The 21742-nt window shown below is 37.6% G+C and overlaps 1 protein-coding gene across 2 annotated transcripts in view; it reads left to right on the plus strand.

Annotated features, from left to right (window-relative positions):
- Window positions 1-3576: 3576 nt before the first annotated feature.
- myh9b (myosin, heavy chain 9b, non-muscle) overlaps window positions 3577-21742 on the plus strand; it is a 39730-nt gene continuing 21564 nt past the window's right edge. Inside the window, exons 1-10 of one of the 2 annotated variants that reach the window (XM_057860727.1) lie at window positions 3577-3830; window positions 14119-14450; window positions 17133-17289; window positions 17707-17734; window positions 17814-17907; window positions 18705-18725; window positions 20271-20363; window positions 20439-20502; window positions 20649-20747; window positions 20824-20967. In XM_057860727.1, coding sequence (XP_057716710.1) covers window positions 14124-14450; window positions 17133-17289; window positions 17707-17734; window positions 17814-17907; window positions 18705-18725; window positions 20271-20363; window positions 20439-20502; window positions 20649-20747; window positions 20824-20967 — 1027 coding nt within the window. In that variant the 5' untranslated portion in view covers window positions 3577-3830; window positions 14119-14123. The remainder of the gene's footprint in view (window positions 3831-14118; window positions 14451-17132; window positions 17290-17706; window positions 17735-17813; window positions 17908-18704; window positions 18726-20270; window positions 20364-20438; window positions 20503-20648; window positions 20748-20823; window positions 20968-21742) is intronic. The other variant, XM_057860728.1, reaches the window with a different exon arrangement.

Raw genomic sequence — 21742 nt, forward strand, 5'->3', positions numbered from 1 at the left:
ATTCAAATGTGTAGAATGTAAATATTGCACCATTTAGGTGCAAAACACCCTGCCTTTATGAAACCCGGATAATCAATGCTTCAGGAGTGTGGACCTCTTGGGAAAATGACTAAACCTTATGGGAGAAGGTAACAACTGACACCCAAATCACCTACCGTGCTTGAAAACCATGGAATTATTTGAGCAGTGGACATAACGTCCACAGTTAAATCAGAATATTTCATCATATGTCATAACAGGGGTGCTGGAGCTTATAAATTGCTGGCCAAAAGTATTGGCACCCCTGCAATTCTGTCAGATAATGCTCAATTTCTCCCAGAAAATGATTGCAATTACAAATACTTTGGTAGTAACATCTTCATTTATTTTGCTTGTAATGAAAAAACACAAAAGAGAATGAATTTTTAAAAAATCATTATCATTTTACACAAAACTCCAAAATGGGCCAGACAAAAGTATTGGCACCCTCAAACTAATACTTGGTAGCACAACCTTTAGACAAAATAACTGCGAGCAACCACCTCCGGTATCCATCAATGAGTTTCTTACAATGCTCTGCTGGAATTTTAGACTATTCTTCTTTGGCTAACTGCTCCAGATCTCTGAGATTTGAAGGGTGCCTTCTCCAAACTGTCATTTTCAGATCTTTCCACTGGTGTTCTATGGGATTCAGGTCTGGACTCATTGCTTGCCACTTTAGCAGTCTCCAGTGCTTTCTCTCAAACCATTTTCTAGTGCTTTTTGAAGTGTGTTTTGGGTCATATTTCTGCTGGAAGACCCATGACCTCAGAGGGAGACCCAGCTTTCTCACACTGGGCCCTACATTATGCTGCAAAATTTGTTGGCAGTCTTTAGACTTCATAATGGCATCCACACGGTCAAGCACTCCATTGCCAGAGGCAGCAAAGCAACCCCAAAACATTAGGGAACCTCCGCCATGTTTGACTGTGGGGACCGTGTTCTTCTTTTTGAAGGCCTCGTTTTTTTTTTTTTTCCTGTAAACTCTATGTTGATGCCTTTTCCCATAAAGCTCTAAATTGGTCTCATCTGACCAGAGAACATTTTTACAAAACGTTTTTGCCTTTCGTAGGTAAGTTTTGGCAAAGTCCGTTCTGGCTTTTTTATGTCTTTGGGTCAGAGGTGGGGTCTTCCTGGGTATCCTATAGGCCTGAACGATATTGGAAAAAACTATTGCTGCGATTTTTTGGGGGTTTGCGATATTATATTGGAATATTTAAAAAAAAAAAAAAAAAAAAAAAAAAACATATATATATATATATATATATATATATATATACATACATACATACATATATATATATATATATATATATATATATATATATATATATATATATATATATATATATATATATATATATATATATATTTTTTTTTTTTTTTAAAAAGAAATTTTCACTAGATAACTTGAATAGCTGTTTGGAAAGACTTTGGATGACTCACAATGACCAGTGTACAGTGATCCCTCGTTTTTCGCGGTTAATGGGGACCAGAACCCGCCGCGATGAGTTAAAAACTGCGAAGTTGCGCACCCCGCCCCCAAACTTAAATTTTTTTTTGTGTGTGTGCTCAATGTATTTATTCAGATTTTATATATATATATATATATGTATATATATATATATATATATATATATATATATATATATATATATATATACTGTATAATATATATAATATAAGATATATATATATACTGTATAATATATATATAATATAATATATATATATATACTGTATTATATATATATATATATATATATATATATATATATTAATAAATGCTTTTAAGCACTTCAAATGTAATAATTATTATCAGTTTTAAACATAACTGTCCAACCAAATCATTTTTGAACAAGAATAAAGTACTGTAGTAGAAAAATGCTTTGCTTTATTAAATACTTCTGTTTATCTACTTTAGCTGTGACTCTTGGTGGACATGTAGAAATTACACACTCCTCATGATCACTTCTGGCATTTAATTTATATGTCTCAAACGTCTCCACATACACACACATTCATTCCAAAGCGGCTTCCTTGCAGAAACTGTATAACAAGTTAAGCGGTGATTGACAGCTGCTGCACTGTGATGTCCGCTTCTTTGGCAAGATCAAAGATACCAGCATCGTTGACTTTAATAAGCAAGTGCTGCAGTGACTGTGAGGTTCAAAGAGCTGAGAGAGGGAGGGTGTGAGGCTCTGCTCAGAGCAGAAAGCAGGGCGTATGTGGATTAAAAAAAAACAACTATCGCACGTCCTTGCGATGGGACTATCGCGTACGCACACATCGCGATGGCGATGTTTAAACGATATATCGTTCAGGCTTAGTATCCTACCATAGAGTCCCTTTTCATTCAGATGCTAACGGAAAGTACGGGTTGACACTGTTGTACCCTCAGACTGCAGGACAGCTTGAACTTTTTGGATGTTAGTCGAGGTTTTTCATCCACAATCAGCACAATCTTTCGTTGAAATATCTTGTCAATTTTTCTTTTCCGTTCACATCTAGGGAGGTTAGCCACAGTGCCATGGGCTTTACACGTTATTGATGACACTGCACACAGTAGACACAGGAACATTCAGGTCTTTGGAGATGGACTTGTAGCCTTGAGATTGCCCATACTTCTTCACAATTCTGCTTCTCAAGTCCTCATACAGTTCTTTGTTCTTCTTTCTTTTATCCATGCTCAATGTGGTACACACAAGGAAACAGGCCAGTGGTTGAGTCAACTTCAATCCATTTTAACTGGCTGCAAGTGTGATTTAGTTAGTGACACCACCTGTTATGTGCCACATGTAAGTAACAGGTGCTGTTAATTACACAAATTAGAGAAGCATCACATGATTTTTCAAAGGGTGCCAATACTTTTGTCCAGCCCAGTTTTGGAGTTTTGTGTAAAATGATTATGATTTTAAATAAAATTTCCATTCTCTTTTTTGTTTTTTCATTGCAAGCAAAATAGATGAAGATATTACCAGCATTTCTAATTGCAATCATTTTCTGGGAGAAATTGAGCATTAGCCGACAAAATTGCAGGGGTCCCGATACTTTTGGCCAGCACTGTAGCTGGCCTTTGTAAAAAACTCATAGAGAACCAACACACCAATCAGGTGGCAATTAAATGACTCAAATCTCTAATGTATGTTATATGGATTTGAGGCACAATAGTCAGACATTGGAAAACCCAGGTAGCCTTCAGAAGTTGCACACTGCAATCATGACAACTGCTTGTTTTGACTGAACATTGAGGTCAGACAAGACCCTGTTGACACATAGGGGGGATCTGGATGATGCGGTCCCCTCTTGAGGGTGAATGGTACTTATATGGTCATAGCAATTCTCACTATGCACATACCTTTCTCATTAAACATGCTGTTTATCTCAACCCCTTCCTCCTCTCAGTTTTTTCAAGTTCAGCTTTTCTGCTTGCATGTTTATCCCGCCCAGCTTCTGTTGTGATTGGCCCAGAGCATAGCGCTAGCCAATAAACGACAAGCTTTGATAAAAGGGGCGGATTCAACATGGCCGGTGCCCGCCTCGCCTTGGACCGCACCCCAGTGGGCAACGTACTCAACTAAAGTTGTGTGAACCAGTTAGCTGCAAGTGCAAGAGGGTGGGCAGGAGGAAGAGGCGTCAGAAGGGAAAAAAAGATACAAAGAAGCAGAGAACGACAGAGAGGAAACGGCTGTTTGTAGTGTAGCTTCAACTCCCGGCGAAACTGCAGCAGTCGACTGGAAAAAAAGAAAGTTTGACTCACGTCGACGCCGGCTGAGCCACCATTACGCAGGCGTCCCGCACCTTATAAGAAGGTAAAAATTTACAACTTTACTTATTTTAGTTTCATGCCCTCGCTACGGCGTTCTTCTATAATTCATTCAATTCACCCGGCCGTCACTCAAGCGTAAGAACCAGGAAGCTGGGCAAGCTAGTCCATTGCGCTCTTGGTTTGGAGTGGCACCGCATGGAACTGATTTTTTTTTTTTTTTTTTTTACTAGATCGATTGAAATGAATAGTCTAACTCATCAGCACAAACTTGAATCAGTTATTTTTTTGTACAGGCATGTATTTATCGTTACGCTATAATTGACTTCTTGCATCGAGATGCAAGAAGTCAATTATAGCATCCGCGTTGTGGCAGCTGGCGCGAGCTAAAAGCCACAAGGGCAGAGGCAGGAAGTGATTCGCTTGAATGAGGCCGGCCGGTTCCGAGTTTCAGCCCAAATAAAACCTAAATTGTCTGTCCATTACGTGCAAATCGGCTTCGTTTGGTGTATTAAGTGCACTGTTATTTAGTGGTTGAACTTGGGTCGATTAACTTGTTTGTCTGCCGGTGTGACGTCACTAGTCCACCGGTCGACCAGCCCAACCTCAACGAAGCGTGTCACCTCAATGTCGGACGGTGCACTTCTTTAGGGGGAAAAAATCCCTTCCCATTTTGCTTCTTTCACTATTCATGTTAAATGCCAAGGTTTTGTGGAGTAACTAGAATGAATAAATTTAGAATGTGATTATTTGGCTCGAGGTTAATTAATCTGATTGATTATCCTCATGTGCCCCTCGTGTCCTTCCTTTTGCAACAGGGCAGAGATACGTTTGCGGTTGGTGATTACATTCTGTACTCTAACCCATCATTTAATGGCGATTTTATTGTTGTATCGTCTCATTAAGTGAATTGAAGCTTTTATCAGTTATTGCTTATTTCTGTGCGTGGCCTATTTATTTTTTGCCATGCATAACTTGTGATCACTGGGGATGAGATTTAGTAAGTCTTTATAGGGCAAATGACCTTTTTTTGCCGTTGTAAATTTACATTCTTATTTATTTAGAAAAAAACAATGTATGTAAATCTTTTTGGAAATATATATATATATAATAGGGCTGCAGCTATCGATTATTTTAGTAGTCTATTGATCGATAAACTAGTTAGTTCGAACAATGGAGTAATTTGATAATGAACAAAAAAAATTTAAAAGTCCTGAGTTGAGCCTCAGATAAATGAGGATCTAAGTACAACAAAAGAACAATTGGCTAACTTACATCGCAAAATGTTAGCTTAAATGTTACAAAATGCTAACTTTTTTTCCCCCCGTGGTCTTAACAAATCATTCAAACACATTCTCACAAAAAACGTCTCAATATACCTATACACTAAATTACGAATGTATTAAAAAACATTGGCTAAAACTAAAACATAGCTTATGTTGGTTTTAACAGGGAGCAGCTGGATTTAGCCATGTAAAATTAGTTATGTCATATTCGCTGTTGCCACTAGAGGGCAGTGTATCCACCCAAATCAATAAAACTAAATTCAAACACTGTCAAAACAATTACGTCACTTTAATTAAACGAATATTCAAAGCAGCAAAATTTAATTCGAAGCTTTTTCTCTAATCGAATTACTTGAGTTAATCGATTAATCGTTGCAGCGCTAATATATATATAATAAGTTAAAATGTTGACTAAATCAAAATTAATATTCCGACTGCTTTCTTTGATGTTCCTGATGACTTCATCAATAAATTGTAGGAATCCTTGCCGAACCGCATGGATGCAGTCCTTCAAGCCCATGGAAGTCATACAAAATATTAAATTTGGATCTCACAGCACCACTACTTAATTCGCTTATGTTATGCAACATATTTTTGTATTTGAAGTACATTTTTTGTTCAATTTTCACACTAATTTCTGTAGGCGACAAAACTTTTGTCTTGCCAAAATTTGACCTTTATGTCTTCATAAAATGATAAATCTTTTTTCTGTGAAACAAATATATTTTTGTACATTCAACATCATTTGAGAGGGTCTTAGCTTTCATATGAGCCATTTCTAAAACCAATTGAATAATTAAGTCATGTTATTAGCAATTTTTTCTACAAAATGAATAAGCGACAAGACTTTTGTCAGGGACTGTAATGTCAAATGAAAATAATAAAAGTTCAAGGGTTTCACCTCCTCCAGCCATCGTGATGCACAGCTGACTCACTGACACTGAGCAACAACTGGTGGGGGAGGCTTGAGCCTTACAGCTGCAAGCCAGGGATATCTCCATGAATTTATGGGACATAAAAAGTAGCTAATACCTTGGGATGATATGACAGAAATTTTTGGCGGTTTTGAAACCTTGACATTTTCATACCGCGGTATACCTTGAAACCGTTAATCGGCACATGTCTAACCTCAAGTATGTCAATATTTCCCACGGACGCCATCTTACCATGTGACATCACAAGTCAAGGTCATGCGCATGCGTGGTTCTCGTTTGATGCAAGCCACAACCATAGACAATGGATACTAGACATCTACATCTACAACTACAGTCATTATAATATCACATTTTTAAAAAAACTGATTTTCCAATTGTTGTTACAAATATGTGGGACCAGCTATATGGCATTAGCTTGCTAGCTAGCTGTAATTGCTGAAAAAAAATTGCAGTAACTTGTAATTATTAGAATGAGTTAAGCCAACATGTTCTGTTTTTCCATTCATCTGAAAACGTAAAAACTGTTTGACAAGCGTTGTCGAATAATATTGCAATGTTTTACTGGAATATTCCATTGCCATATTGGATCATATCACACTACTTTATTTTATTTTATTTATTTATTTTTAAAATTTCAATTGTATTTAACTCATTGCCTGCCATTGACGATGATAGACTTGGCCGTCTATCATTCATTTAAACTAGGGGGGACTGATTGTGAATGCTCATACTCCTCCCAGTCAAAATGAATTGGACATCTAGTGCCGTCAATGGCAGCCAATGAGTTAAATGAGTGCAATGTAAAGGGTTAATAAAAGTCTCAGTGTGCACATTATGTGCCATGTGAGAGGCAAAACTGTAGTTTTCAAACTATTAAAGTGGAAGAGGGAATTGACTTTGCACCACAATTTCTACTGTATACTGTATATTAATATTTTATAATGAAGCGTCCACTGTTACTTCTTATTTAGGTTCATGACTTTAGGGCATTTCTAGTTGTTGCACTTAGCTACTTTCCAAGCAGGGAAAATACATCAGTCTTAGTGCAAACAAATCATAGGAAAATCATTTTCATCATCAATCATTCAATTTTTTAGGCACATTTTATGATCAGACCTTTGCTCACATGGCTAAATGGTAGAAATGATCAAATTTGACCTGGCTGTCAATATGTGTATCCTGCAATTTATGGGAATTTATTTTCAAATCCAACGATTAGCATCAAAATGATCCTATAGCAAGACACTTTTCGAGTGTGCAAGTTTAAAGTAGATGAATGTGTGGATATGAAAGCTGTGACCTTTAAAATTATCATTCAAATTATACCAAGTAAAAACCAGTTTGTCTTGTGATTAAGCAATCGGCTGTAGTAGATGTGAGTTACCCAAGGTATTTTTCAGGGCATGATAGAATTTGTATTGGTATATGTATTTTTTAAGATATTTGTGTAAAAACATGTATAATTATTACATTTCAATTTGTTCAACAAAGAAGTTATGCCTAATCTTCATATTGTTTAGATTTTTAACAGGTTTAGGGTTTAAAATGTTGAATTGCTTCAGAACATTTTACAAATTAATGTTGAATATTTTTTTCCCCACATGCAGACAAAATGATTTTAAATGTGAGGATTACAGCAACAATTTGCACAGTCAGATTGCACATCTTTGTGTTTGCAAATGCGGTTGCAAACGCACACTTGTGCTTCCAAACTTGGCTCATTTTATAGTTGAACAAGCTGTGAAATGTCTGCTTTTTCATTTATTTTAATGGTACAATGTGTTTGTGGTCTCAGGAAAAGTGGAGAGCAGCACCTTTTTACTTTCATCGGTGTAATCAGAAATGGCCTTTTCTTTTCAGCGAATGTCTGCTTCCACCTTTTGAAATCAGTGTGAACTCGCCACATTAAAGTCTTTTTAATGCTTGTAATTTGGCGAGTAATGCTCCACGTAAAAAAGTAGCTGAGTTATAAAAATGTGTGTGTTGAGCGTCCTAATAGTGTCTGATGATGTCCGATCGAACATTTTGACATTGTAGCATTATTGCCTTTTAGAATAAGTTGCTTAGACCCACAAAGTACATGATGCTAATATATTGTGCTATCGATTTTCTATGAGCAAGCATTTTTGCCACTTTAACTGCCGTTCTACTGTGAGCCTCCTGCCAAGATTTTCCCCATTCCCTGTTTGCAAGGTAGCCATGTCTATAATGAAGACCACCTAGGACTTGGAGACGTTTACGGTATACTAATGCAGACAATGAACTTGTTTTTATTGTCTTTCGTCATTCATGGGTTTGTGATATTCTTGACTTGATTGGTTCCTTGATTTCAGAAAGTAACTCCACATTGTAGCTCATGGTCATCTCAAGCTTGCTGTTTAGAGGTGCGATTCGTTTGAGAAAACATAAAAAGCTCAAATGGATTGCATCTGACAGTTGTTTTGATGTTTTTATCATAACAGTGAAACCGGTCATCTCAGCGTTTGAGTAAGTTGCGCCAAAACTGTTGAGAAATTAATGGGTGGCATCATGTCAATCATGCTGTTGGGCTAGGCGAGTAATGATTATTTTAACACGCATTTTACTTCAATTCAAAGTATGAAATGATTTAAGAATGCCAAAGGTGATGTAATCACATTTTTAAACCAAATTCAAGGTAGTGTACCAATATACACTGTTAGAATCGGCATGCCCTATAAGCAAATACTGTAAGTTAACAGTACATTGGTTCGACTGTACTTTAGTTGATTGTATTATCTTTTTTTTTTGTTTTAATTTTGTGTGTCTAGTTTCTATTAAGACTAAACTAAAATTTTGTCATGCAAGCAAAACATTAGGTCTTTAATTTGTAATATCAGTTTATATTCTGAAGAGATCGTTTCGGTATTCATAGGTTTCCATATTTTCTTGTCTTAGTCTGTCTTCGTTCTTTGTCTTCTCTTTCCTTCACCCGTGGCTTTCTTCTCATAGTCGTTTGTTTTTTAAGTTGTTTTTGCCTCTAGCCCAGCCCATCCTTTCCTTCATCCTCCCCCACACACCTGTGTGGTTTAAAAAAAGGAGACCAACAATACCAGGAAATATTTGCCCTAACTGAAAGCACACTATTGTGCATTCTTAGCAACAAAGATGGACTCTGGTCCGGCCTTGGTATACTTTGTGGAATAAAACATGATCGGTTATCTTATTATCTGAGATGTGACATATAGAAAGGTCCTTTCGGTGCTTCCAATTGAAATGAGTCACTAAGCTTTATGAATTTTAGAGCTACAGATTAATGAAATGGACTATCACCTTGATAGTCCACCTTGCAAACTGTATTGTACATTCGGCATTTCTCTTTCAAAGTGGTTAATACTTCTTGGACATTATGCAACAGTTCCACTGCTGATACTGAAGTTTTTAAAGCATGCTTCATCATGAGACTTGTTTCTGACCCCATTCGACGTGATATGTCAGCTGAAGTCTGTGCACATCTTTAAATAAGACGATTGCTCAAATGATGATACAAAACTGTTAACCTTATTCAAATACTCATAGGGAGGAACTCCGATAAAGGCTGCAGGTGGTAAGGCTAAAGTCCAAAAGAATAATTGAGGAGGGTGGGGGTAGTTGAAGCAGACGGGTGATAAAGTCAGGCCAAAATGTGCCCATGCTACGTTCCACTCACAAAAAAATGTGCTTCTAAATCCCCCTCTGCATTCTTTCGTGGTCTGTTGGGGCACTTCATTTATATAATAGCCAATACAGTTGGTGTACACTTTCTACAGTTACAGTAACTCCTCTTAAATAACCAACTACTTGTGTGCTCAGTAATGTAATCTGAGCAATATAAAGAGCGTGCCTTGCTAATGATTATTAGACCAACACCCTCTTAGTGTGCCCTCCTAATGTGCTGACAAGCAAAGAGCAGTCATTTGTATTTTGACTTTTTAAAGTCTGTTTTTAACTGGATAACATTTTCTGCATTCTGCTAGACATAATACATTCATTCACATGTTGAGATTGTGGCACCCCAACAGTGTGCAACAAAGTAGTTCTGTATATGAACTGATTTTGACAAAAGTGCATCATCAAATATCGCTTGATGGAAAGTTGGAAACTGAGCTTATGCTGATGGCATCTGCCAGCTTGCCGTTTAAGTGTTCCTGGTTTTGTGGAATGTGGAAAGTAATGTGGGAAGGGATGTAGAACTGTAAGGCAGGAAAGCCATTTTCCAGCTAGGTTTTCATTTCTTCTCTCAGAGGCCATTTAAACGGTGAGGCTGTGACTCCAAGACTCAACGATTGTGTTGCGGAAAAGCTTCGCCTTTACATCAGTGTTGTTTTTGCAGCATTTTTAATTTTAGTCTTCGTATTAATTAGTCTTTTGGACGATAATACTTATTAGTCGTAGTCCTATTTTAGTAATCTCAAAATGTGTTTCTTTGTTTTTGTTGACAAAAACGTAAGACTAATTTCGTCTGGTTTTAGAAGTTGTTTTCGTTTGTAAAATAAAATTAAAAATAAATAAATAAAGGTTTCCAACTATTTAGAATGCACGCTGACAGATGAGCACATATTGTAGCGTCTACAAGGACAATGCCAACTTAGTGATAATACACACTCAGCAGTAAAACAGTACATGATTTTCAATTAGTTATAACTACGTGGATGCCACGAACTATATGTAAAAAAAGTTTAGAGAGTTTAGAGGATGCTCGCCGTCAGCATTAGCCTAATGCTAACACGAATCCAGATGCTATGCTAACACTATGAGTAACATTTATTGTGTGATGATCACTTAGCAAAGACTTTTAAAGGCTAAAGCAACATTGCATATTCTCTCTGGCCAAGAAAACGAATCTTACCGTGTGTGCAAGGCTGCATTGAGACTGAAGAGGACTGTTTTTATTATATATTTATAATTTTAAAAATATTTTATGTTCGCGTTTTTTGTGCCTCTTCCAGGCTGAGGAGGTTGTTGTCAAGGAAGTGCTTTATTGGCTGTCACTTTGTAAAACTGCACTGCCCCTAGTGCCTGGCATGAATACTACATCGTTCGAATAGAAACGGAACCATGTAAATGCAAATATGAAATGTGTTGTATTCTCGGAGCGTCACCATGTAAACGGCCCCATAGTAGTTAAGTGTGTGCCCAAAGCAAATGCCACCTATCCTTAAAAAAACTTTGACAAAGTAACTGTTATTTTCCAATTCCTTCTGGTTTTTCTCTTGTCCCACTTTCTCACTTTTAAATTCTTACTGAATACTTTTGTTATCACTTTTGGTTGCTCACTCCTGCATGAAACTCTAATCTGGCAGTTGATAGGTCATGGCAAAATGGGGAAGGTGTAAGAACTAAACACCGGAGGCACTGCAGTGTTTTTTTTTGTTTTTTTTTGTATGCATAAATGTCAACCAGATAAGTGTAATAGTATCCATAGAACAAGAAAAAAAGGCATAGTTTGGGTCATTGATTTGATGATGTAAGTTTCTGGAAACGCAACAGTATTGACACTTGTGCTGTTAATATGCTTGTCAATGCGACAGTCAATTCTACACTGCCATGTAAGCCTTCAGCTGGAGCAGGATGGGAGTTGCAGAAGTATGCCTCTACATGGTCATTCTGTGGTAGAAGGCGTCAAGACCCCTGGTTATTACAGTAACTCAGGAAGCCAGTGAGGCGGAAAGGAATGAGTCTGATAGGATGTATGGGCTCCGTTTACAGACTAACGTTGACCTGTTTTTTTTTTAGAACGGCAATAGGGGAAATATATGATGTTCAGGAACCATTTCCTTTACACTCCTTGTTTCTCAATTTCTGAAGGGTCCCCCCCCCCCATTATATTTTTTTAACTAGTAGTTGCTTTCTGAATCGGTGTGTCTTTCCAAATTCTATGTATTAAGTTAATGAGTAACCATATGTGCAAATTGTCATGAAATGGGAATAGGACTAACCCTGCAGGCTGAAAAGGAATCTGGAAATTGTTACAAAATATATTTCCTTGTTCATCCTGTCGGGTATAATTAGAAAGGGTGTCTTAACCAAAAACTACTCGGGTTTTAGAGTGATTTCATGGATGTTTTGGCTGCTGTTCTAAACTCAATGTCAGTCTGAAGGTAAGGTCCAATTCTAAAGTTGTTTGGTAGGAGCACCTATTCCTTTACAATGTAGAGCAGTTCTGGTCAAATTAGCTGTTGGCTATTTTTGTATTAAAGCACTCTCTTGAGAGGTAGTTGAAAATGTGTCACTAAATTTTCTGTGTCAAGCATGTGCAGCAGAAATCAACAGAATGGCTCTTTCACTTGTACCTAGTGTCTGCAAGGAAGGCCACCAAGTTGCTGGAAATGTGTTAAAAGTAACATCCTTAAAGCATAATTTTACATACGTAGTCTCTTGATAATTGTTTTTTTTTTTTTTGTACTGACCTTGTTGCTTCTTTTTCGACCATTATTGTTTGACTTTGAGACTGCAAGATACTGAAATGTAGCAGATGTTTAATTCTGGTACTGTATGTTTAGCATATTTAAGACGCACCCCAATACATTTTCACCAAACTGCAAACCAGCCATCTTTCATACAAACAGGCTATTGTGCATTTGATGTAGTTATACCACACAGTGATTAAGTGCTCTTTTTAAGGGTTGAAATTATCAACAGTCGAAAATATGTTCCCATCTGTTCAACCCATGCAGTCTCATGATGGGTGTGCCTACACTATGCTCTGAGGTAATAATTTGATGTATGTGAAAATTGGTACAAAAACGTTAAAATCAGGGAGGAGGAATAGTGGATAAAGCAGAGACATTTGTGGAATTTTTGTCTCTCCCTGATACAGAGGGTGAGTATGGCAGGAATGCGACCCTGAAAAGATTGGATAAACAGCAGAGGATGGTTGTTGTACGAGTGGGGGGTAGTTAGTCTTATGGAGAGACAGGAGTGTGTCCTAAGGCCTAGAAAAGGGGTATAGAACCAAGTGGGAACAAAAGCATCACCAATTTCCCCTCTGCAGTTTCACAGGATGTGGGCGTTCAACAAGAGTTAGACTTGGAGGCAGTTTTAGCAATGATTGAGTTGAGCTGCAACCAAGGGATGTAGGGGTCATGAGAAGAATGGCGCTCCCTCGGTTTTCTTTCTCACAGGTCAGGGATAATGTGCTTGAACGGTTGCAAGCTTATTAAATAAAATGATCTATTTTGAAACATTGAGTCTATAATTTTTTCAGAGTACAGATGACAAATTTACTTTTGCTGGTGCCTTTGGAGCATTTTGCAATTTGAAATTTCAGTCATGGACAAAAATATTTGACATAATTTTGACTATACTTGGTCGTATGAGGCCTCAAGTGTTATTTTCCATGTTTTGCATATTAATTATGCAAATTTGCTGGAAGGCAGCTCTGCTGGTTATGCAGGTCAGAAAGCCATGAGATCAACAACAACTCTGGTAGTGCTGGGAAAACTATGCTGAGCTGAAATGGGTACTTCACCAATGTATGGGGAAGTCAATTGCCAAGAGACTCTTTGTATACTTCGCTTATTGCTTGCTTTAAGCACACAGCCTTCTTTCCCCTCTGTACTGGTAATACTCGTCGAGTCACTTTCTATTAGCGTTTAACCGCAGCACTCCCTGTCAACAGGCTGCAGTTTATGAGCTCTTAAGGGTTTAGGCTGAATAAAATGTGGGTTAGTAATGTGCATTGAAATCACGATGGCTCTACATATAACTAGTCTACTGTATTTTCGAGTCTCTGGGTGTTGCAAATTTTGCACAGTATAAACAATAATTGTAACAAGGGATTGAGATGAAGTGAACAGGAATATGGTTATGGAACTTTAAAAATATTGTGGTTCATTTGGGTGTACATATAACAAGTCTTTGTAACATGAAAAAAAACATTTTTTCATGTTGACCTGACACAACTGAAGCAGACATTTCCTGTTGTGTATTGCATCTGTGATGACCTTTATTTTTTATTATTGATTGCATGTTAAAGTGAAACGCAAGCGAAATTATGGTCCGGTAAACTCGCAAGACTTTACTTAGTTTGGTGATAAGCATATGAATATAATTCTGTTTTATTAATTATAACTAACTTTCTCTCTTTTTTTTATTTTTTTTTAATTTGAAACAGCTGCCATGGCAGACCCAAACAAGTATCTATATGCGGACCGGAACCTGATCAACAATCCTTTGGCACAGGCTGACTGGGCCTCCAAGAAGCTAGTATGGGTTCCTTCAGACCGCCTGGGCTTTGAGGCTGGCTCCCTAAAAGAGGAGCGAGGAGATGAGTGCCTGGTTGAGCTGGCAGACTCCGGTAAGAAGGTCAGGGTGAACAAGGATGACATCCAGAAGATGAACCCACCTAAGTTTAGCAAGGTGGAAGACATGGCTGAGCTCACTTGCTTGAATGAAGCCTCTGTGCTGCACAACCTGAAGGAGAGATACTATTCCGGACTCATATACGTAAGTGTGACAAAAACAAAGGACTCAACTTGTGTGTACTCCTTCTTAAATGTTGTGGAAATGTGATCCACTACGCTGAAGCCGATTTAATAAATTTGATGGATGGGTGATCCATCAATTACTAAAGATATAACTGATCCTTTCCGCAGATCACGTCTAGTCAGCCACATTATCCTACCAGCATTTGTTCAGACATTCCTGGTCATTAATATAAACAAAATAGTGCACGTTTAAAGTATTTTCATACTTTCGTGACCCCCAGCATACTGTTTTACTATTGTAATGTCTACCTCTCTTTAAGTTAATGTTGGAAGGCGTGAAATTTTTGTTTTCCCATATCGTCACTGTGTGGTAATTGTTTTGCGGCTACTAGATGGTTTCATTACTGTTTTAGGCTAGGTTCATACTACAGGTCTTAATGCACAAATCTGATTTTTTTGCCATATCTGTTTTTTTGGCATGCCCGTTCAGACTGCCTTTGTCCATTGAGACCGTTAAAGTATCACGCATGCGCACTAATTCGCAGTCCGAGATGCGCTCAGCAAAGAGACCCGCATGCGCAGACGCATCAAAACAAATTACACATGCTAGCTGTATTTCATTCCAGAGTGATCATATTTTGATTTCCAAAAAAGGACACAAATAACAGACATTAATAATCCCTGTTTAGTCTTATATTCAAAGTTTATATGGACTGATAGAACACATACACGCACACACATGAGCCTTGACGTGTGTGCGTGAAATGACGTAGGTGCGTCAGTTTGCCCCGACTCGGCCATGTGTGCAATAATGAAATATTGCTCATTCGGCGCACAGAATGAAAATCGGAAGGCTTATTCTTTTCTTCATTTTATTTTTTTATGACTGTGGTCAAGCCCGCTTCGTGCTTAAAAGCAGACTTAAAGCTAGGCGTTAATGCCTGCCTACATGGCTGCCGTCCTTCGTGCCTCTTGCTCTTTGCTGACGTAATTGCTGCATGAATTCCGATTCGGGAGTCTTGACAGCTCAGACCGATCGGCTTTGAAATGGTCCACTTCTATGCGACTTGTCCCGTTCAGACCGTCAAGTTAATGCCGGACTCGAGTCTGGAAAAACACGAAAAAAAATCTGATTCGTGCATTAAGACCTGTTGTATGAACCTAGCCTTAGTGTCCCAGTCAGATAATAGCTGTTTAGTGAAAACTCACATTTAGCGCACATTCAAACTCTTCCAACATTAAAGCGTGTTAAGATGCCAAAAAGACTAATATAATTTGGTAGTTCTCTTCTCCTGAAAATAAATTTCTCAATTTCCTTAAATGTTGCGATTTTTGTTTTGTAAAATAAATTACTGCTGCATTTTAATTTTTGTTAAAGGAGTGTAGAACGTAATAGTTTGGAAAGAAAAGTTTTAAACTTAAATTTTAGAACTACTGAGTGCAGTTAAAAACAAAGGTACAAGTAATGTTTTTACAATAAAACAAATTGGTGGGAATTTTCAAGTTGCAAGCTGTTAAGAAAAAAATCATGGTCGGCAAGTCAGGCTTTAAAAAAAAAAAAAAAAAATTGGCGATTTGTCAGAAAATTATGATTTGTGCACCTTTAGTTTACAGTAGAGATGTCCTGATGCTGATTTGTTGACTTCTGATCAGATTTTTTCCTCCAAGATCTTTTGCTGTTACGTTACTCGCAATTTTAGAACCGTAAAAATAATGCATTTTGGACAATTCTATTTTTATACGTTTTTGTGATATAGTTTGGGGAAGACTCTTCTCTTGAAAGCCAAACCCTTAAAAGACATAGTGGTGAAAATTTTGAGAGCCTTGATTTCAAACCCATTGTACACATTTAAACTTTATGCCCAACGTCTTGACATATTAGACTTGCCTATAATAGGAACAAATTGCATGTTAAATGACTTTTTCATCTATCCCCAGTTCCTCTCATAATTTACCATCCCAAGACTTACCTCATGGGTGTTGGCTGTGAACAGGAAGCAGTCCTTGATAGGAAAACATGGAATGCAAATGACATCATAATTGATGTTCATTATTTGTGTTTATCCCCATGTCTTGGGCTGTGAAATGAATGGTATGATTTCTATGACCCGGTCACTGGGCCTGGTTCCCTCCTTTGCGCCCTCTTGAGGACTATGCTCTGAGTGCCTCAAGGCTCTGTAGGCTCTCATGGGAAATGCCTGTTTGAGATATCTTGGAATGGCAGGGCAAGAATCAGGAAACCAACAAAAACCATCAGTTCTGGTAGAGCTAGAAAGAAAATCCAGGTTGCCGTGCAGCTTTTGCGGTTTTAAAAGGTGTATTTGATGGTTTTGAAGCCAAAATGATTCTCCAACTACGGTATTTTGGAAATAACTTGAGTAACCTGCCATGTAGCAATGCTAGTTTTATAATGCAATACTTGCTCTTCATTTTGAACTCGTTTCTGGGTGGAGTTGACATTACATAATATAGGAGAGGACCAAATCGGAGTTCATGGGAGCCTCGTCTCTGTGCTGAAAGCAGACGACAAATGCTCCAACTTGTCCAGAACTTGAAATAAATGTTTAATAAAAGCCAATACTTCACTCAACGCTGATGAATTGCTCATTAAAGACATATGTTTTCAATAGCCTGTTCCTGAGGACTCTGCCAACTTGAATCTAGTCAAGACATTTTTAACGGTGTCCTTTTTGTTCTGCAGACATACTCAGGGCTCTTCTGTGTCGTCATTAATCCCTACAAGAATCTGCCAATCTACTCTGAGGAGATTGTTGATATGTACAAGGGAAAGAAGAAACATGAAATGCCACCCCATATCTATGCCATTACTGACATATCTTACAGAAGCATGATGCAGGGTAAGTTCAATCTGTAGTCCTTCACTTTATTGTAATTATCAGTGTTCAGAAGGCTTTATTAATATTTAAAACATTCTAATTAAAAGCCCTAACCCTTGAATCTCAACCATGGAAGTTCATTTTTGTCAGCAGTTTTCTAGCTTACCATTACCGTACTGAGCTTTCACCACTTTGCAAATGGCATGTCTTCCATTTGCATTGTCTTTTCCACCCACATCACACGTTTTTGAACCAGAAGAGTGTCTCCAGACAGTTTGTAATTGGCTTTCAGCAGATCTTTTCGATTACAAGAAGCCGGATGTTGATTTCCTGTTTTGTGGCTGGGGTGTTCCCCATTATACAAACCAGACACACAGACGATAACAGATTGTACATACATATAGTCCATCTAATCATTGGTTTTCAATCTTTTTGTAGATCGTGAGGACCAGTCCATTCTTTGCACGTGAGTTATAGAATATTCACGCTTTGATTTTGCTCAGTATTTCAGTTGGAATGATCTGTTATCATCTTTTGGTTCTTAGAGGAGAGTCTGGTGCTGGTAAGACTGAGAACACCAAGAAAGTAATCCAGTATCTGGCTCATGTGGCCTCCTCTCACAAGACAAAGAAAGATCAGGTAAATCAACCAAAACTTTCTTCCTTTTACAATATTATTCGACATACTCACTTCATCCCTCAAATCACTCTATACTGTCTGTCTGAACTCCTCACTGTACACTTTGGCACATTGTTTACCTTTTAATATGCGGCGTGTAACTAAACGGATTATGTAATTTTTTTAATCCATCATGTAGGGCTATGTTATGGGGCCTAAAAATAGAAACGCGAGTGCATTTCCGTTTTTATTCATTTTGAATCTGTTTTTAGTAACATTAATTTTATTTATTGATTAAAATAAATATATATGTATGTATATGTAAATGATTTTGTGAAATAATCTCATTACTCATTTCTATTTTTGTAAAAAATCTAAATTAAAAAAATACTTTTTAGTCATTCGCAATTTTAAAAAAACTAGAATTCATGAAATTTATCACCCAGTCCTACCATCACATCAATATATTATCTAGCTGATGACTCCTCTATTGGCATTGAAAATAGTTACTCCAAGAGGGAAAAACCGTGTTGACGGCTTGACGCTCAAGATTAGTTACCTTGTGCTGATTTAGAGACTGAAATACAGTAACTTTCTCAGACTTGACATTTTATAAAGACCAGATGCTTTACATCATCGTTGATGTTTGGTTTTTCACATGAGAAGTACATCTGGCTACACTTGAAAACCTACGTAGCCTGCCAGGCGTTTGACACATACTGCAGAATGTGACCTAGTGTGGTTCAGGCAAAGCCACATCAGTGTCCATCCATCGTTCCATTTTTGAGGTTGTCATATTTCTCTCTTCCCATCAACAGAGCAGCTTGGTCCTGTCACATGTGAGTTGACTCTCTCCCTTTTATTCATTCTTCCTCCCCACCTGCTTCTGTCATCGCCTTCCCCTCTCCATTTCCTCATCTCCATCCTGCGGCTTACCCTCATTGGAGCACGTTGCTGTGGGTATTGTGTTGTGTTGCGGAAAGAGGGAGAGGTTGCTTACTCAAGCTGTTTGGAAGTCTGAAGGAAGTTTGTCGTCAGATTAGCAGCAGTGGTTCGTGTTCCTGTGAAAAAAAAAAAAAAAAAAAAATTCAGCCAGACAATTGTAGGATAAGAGGGGAGGAGGGCTCTTGATTAAGGAAGTAACTTCAGTTTCTGTTACGTGCAGAGCTGATAGCGAAATTTAAATTTGTCTGGCTGAATTTTGCAGGATTTCTGTGGCTACTCGGTGCGTGCTCTTGTCCAAATGTTTTGCTCTTTCTTTGTCTAGGATCTGTTTTACAGTTTTTAATTACTAAGCATTAAGCAGCTTCTGATGTCATGTGAAATCTGTTTTTGTCTGTAAGAACCCGCGGATATTACAATAAATGTAAAAGAATAGCATCACCAATTCAGATTTGCTATATTGCAATAAGTACAGTCTTTAAGGTTAATTTTTGGTGTCACTGAATTCAATTAGTCTGCTTGTATTCATTTTATTCTTTACGTTAATGTTACAGATTATAAATAATGGCAATGTAAATATCAGTTGACGATTCACTTTGTTTTTGGACATAGGGCTGGGCCTACCAACGAAAAAATGACAATTCATGTATCATATTGTACAATCTCGATTCTTTTCACGATTTTTTTAAGCAGTTTTTTTAATCATGGTAGTGTTGAAGGATCTGGAATTAAAACAAACAAGAGAGTAGTGAAACATTTTAATCTCTTTGTTTTGAAAGTTAAACAAGGCAAATAGAGCAATTTTCATTAGCATGTGAAAGGGTGTTTTATTTTATACAATATAAGACTTCAGCTAGTGGCTGCTCCAAAAATGTATCATTTATTATTTATTTATTTATTATTATTTTTTATATAGTTTACCTCACAGTTTGTAATCAACTTCTTAAACAATCTACATTGGACTCTGAGCGATGTTAGTTATCCACCAATTTTTCAATTTATGATCTTAATCTTAAAATCACCCTGCCCTAGTTGGACAGTAAATTATTTTCTTCTTTCTAAATTACCTTTATATATTTTAAGGGTTACTAATGTAATGCAAGTAAAAGTTATTACTGTTTAAATTGAAAAAATATTTCCATTTCATTTTAGTATCTTTCCATTCTGGTGATGGGTGGTTGAGGTTGTCTGGGTGTTTGTTTCTGTATATGTGTATGGCATTCCTATTGACTTTTCTCGTCTTGTATGTCTATGACATGTACTGTGTACTTTAATTTGCAACTATGAAATGCAATGTCAGTTAACTGTAGTTTTCTCTCAAGCTGCCCCAAAGGATTTCAGTGATTAAAACATATTGACCTTGTACATGGTGTAAATAATTGTGACGGTAAAATATGTAAAATATATGAAGGGATTGTCATTGAGCATTTGTTTCTCATCAGGGGGAGCTGGAGAAGCAGCTTCTGCAGGCAAACCCTATCCTGGAGGCATTTGGAAATGCCAAGACAGTCAAAAATGACAACTCATCACGATTTGTAAGATCCCACTATTTGGTCTTGTTAATTTTTAAAATGTCCACTTTAAGTAATTCTTTTAATTTTTATTTGCAGGGCAAATTCATCCGGATCAATTTTGATGTCAATGGCTATATTGTTGGTGCAAATATTGAAACTTGTATCCTTATTCCTCCAAAATTATTTTTGCCTGTAGTTGCCCATATGGTTGGATGAAAGCGTGGACAACACGTCTTTGAATTTAAAAAAAAAAATTTTTTTGGGGGGCTACATTTGAAACATTATTCTTGACAGATCGGTTTCTAGATTTGCTCGAAAAGTCCCGTGCCATTCGTCAAGCCAGGGAAGAACGGACATTCCATATCTTCTACTACCTGCTCACAGGAGCTGGAGATAAATTACGTGGTAATTTCCGTGCTCTCATCACTTCACGGACAAATCATTTGCCAATATTTACATGATCTCACTGTCAATTCTTTAGCTGAGCTACTCCTTGAAAATTACAACAACTACCGTTTCCTTTCCAATGGAAATGTGACAATTCCTGGGCAACAGGACAAGGACATGTTTGCAGAGACAATGGATGCCATGAGGATTATGGGTATCCCAGAGGACGAGCAGATCGGTAAGGCTTGTTAGCAATCCATTTCGAGTAAATTATTTACTCTTGGGCGATAAATCGCATAATTCAAGCGTTTCAGATATATATTTTAATTCTATTCTCTAGCAACCACTTATTCAATAGATTATTCGATTAGACAGTTTATTTGTGAAGTTATTTGTATTTGGGGGGGGTGATGGCATAAATACAGGGTGACCCAAAAAAAAGTTTACACTCAGTTGACTGCTTGTTTAAAAGCCATTGAAACATATCTAAATAGGTTGTCATGCTTAAGTGATACATTAAGGTCACTCAATGCAGCTGGTAATCTCTCATCTCTACAATTCCTGTGCTTCTGCTGAAAATGAAGAAAACTTTAGCTGTACCTGAATTGCTGCGTGCCGGTCTGACACCTACTGAGATTGCAGCAAATCTGAGAATATCCAGATGTGCAGTCTACAAAGTTAAAAAGAAGCTGAAAGCTACTGGAACAGCCTCACGAAAACCTGGGTCTGGAAGTGAAGATCTGTGCGGACCAAAAAGTTGATTGACAAGGTGATATGTGGCCACCCCAGAGTCCAGATCTCAATCCCCTGGATTATAGCATATGGGCAACTGTGGAGGACAGTGCCTGTAAGAAGCCACAAACTTCTGTGGCAGCCTTGGAGAGGTTCATTGTTAGATTTTGGGAAAAGATGACAGCATCCTACATAAAGAGGCGTTCCGCAGGCACCTGGAGGCTGTTGTGACACTTAAGGGAGGACACATTGAAAAATAGAGTGTACTGTACATGTTCTTT

This window comes from Corythoichthys intestinalis, chromosome 16, assembly GCF_030265065.1.
Source record: "Corythoichthys intestinalis isolate RoL2023-P3 chromosome 16, ASM3026506v1, whole genome shotgun sequence".
In the NCBI taxonomy this organism is placed as follows: Eukaryota; Metazoa; Chordata; class Actinopteri; order Syngnathiformes; family Syngnathidae; genus Corythoichthys; species Corythoichthys intestinalis.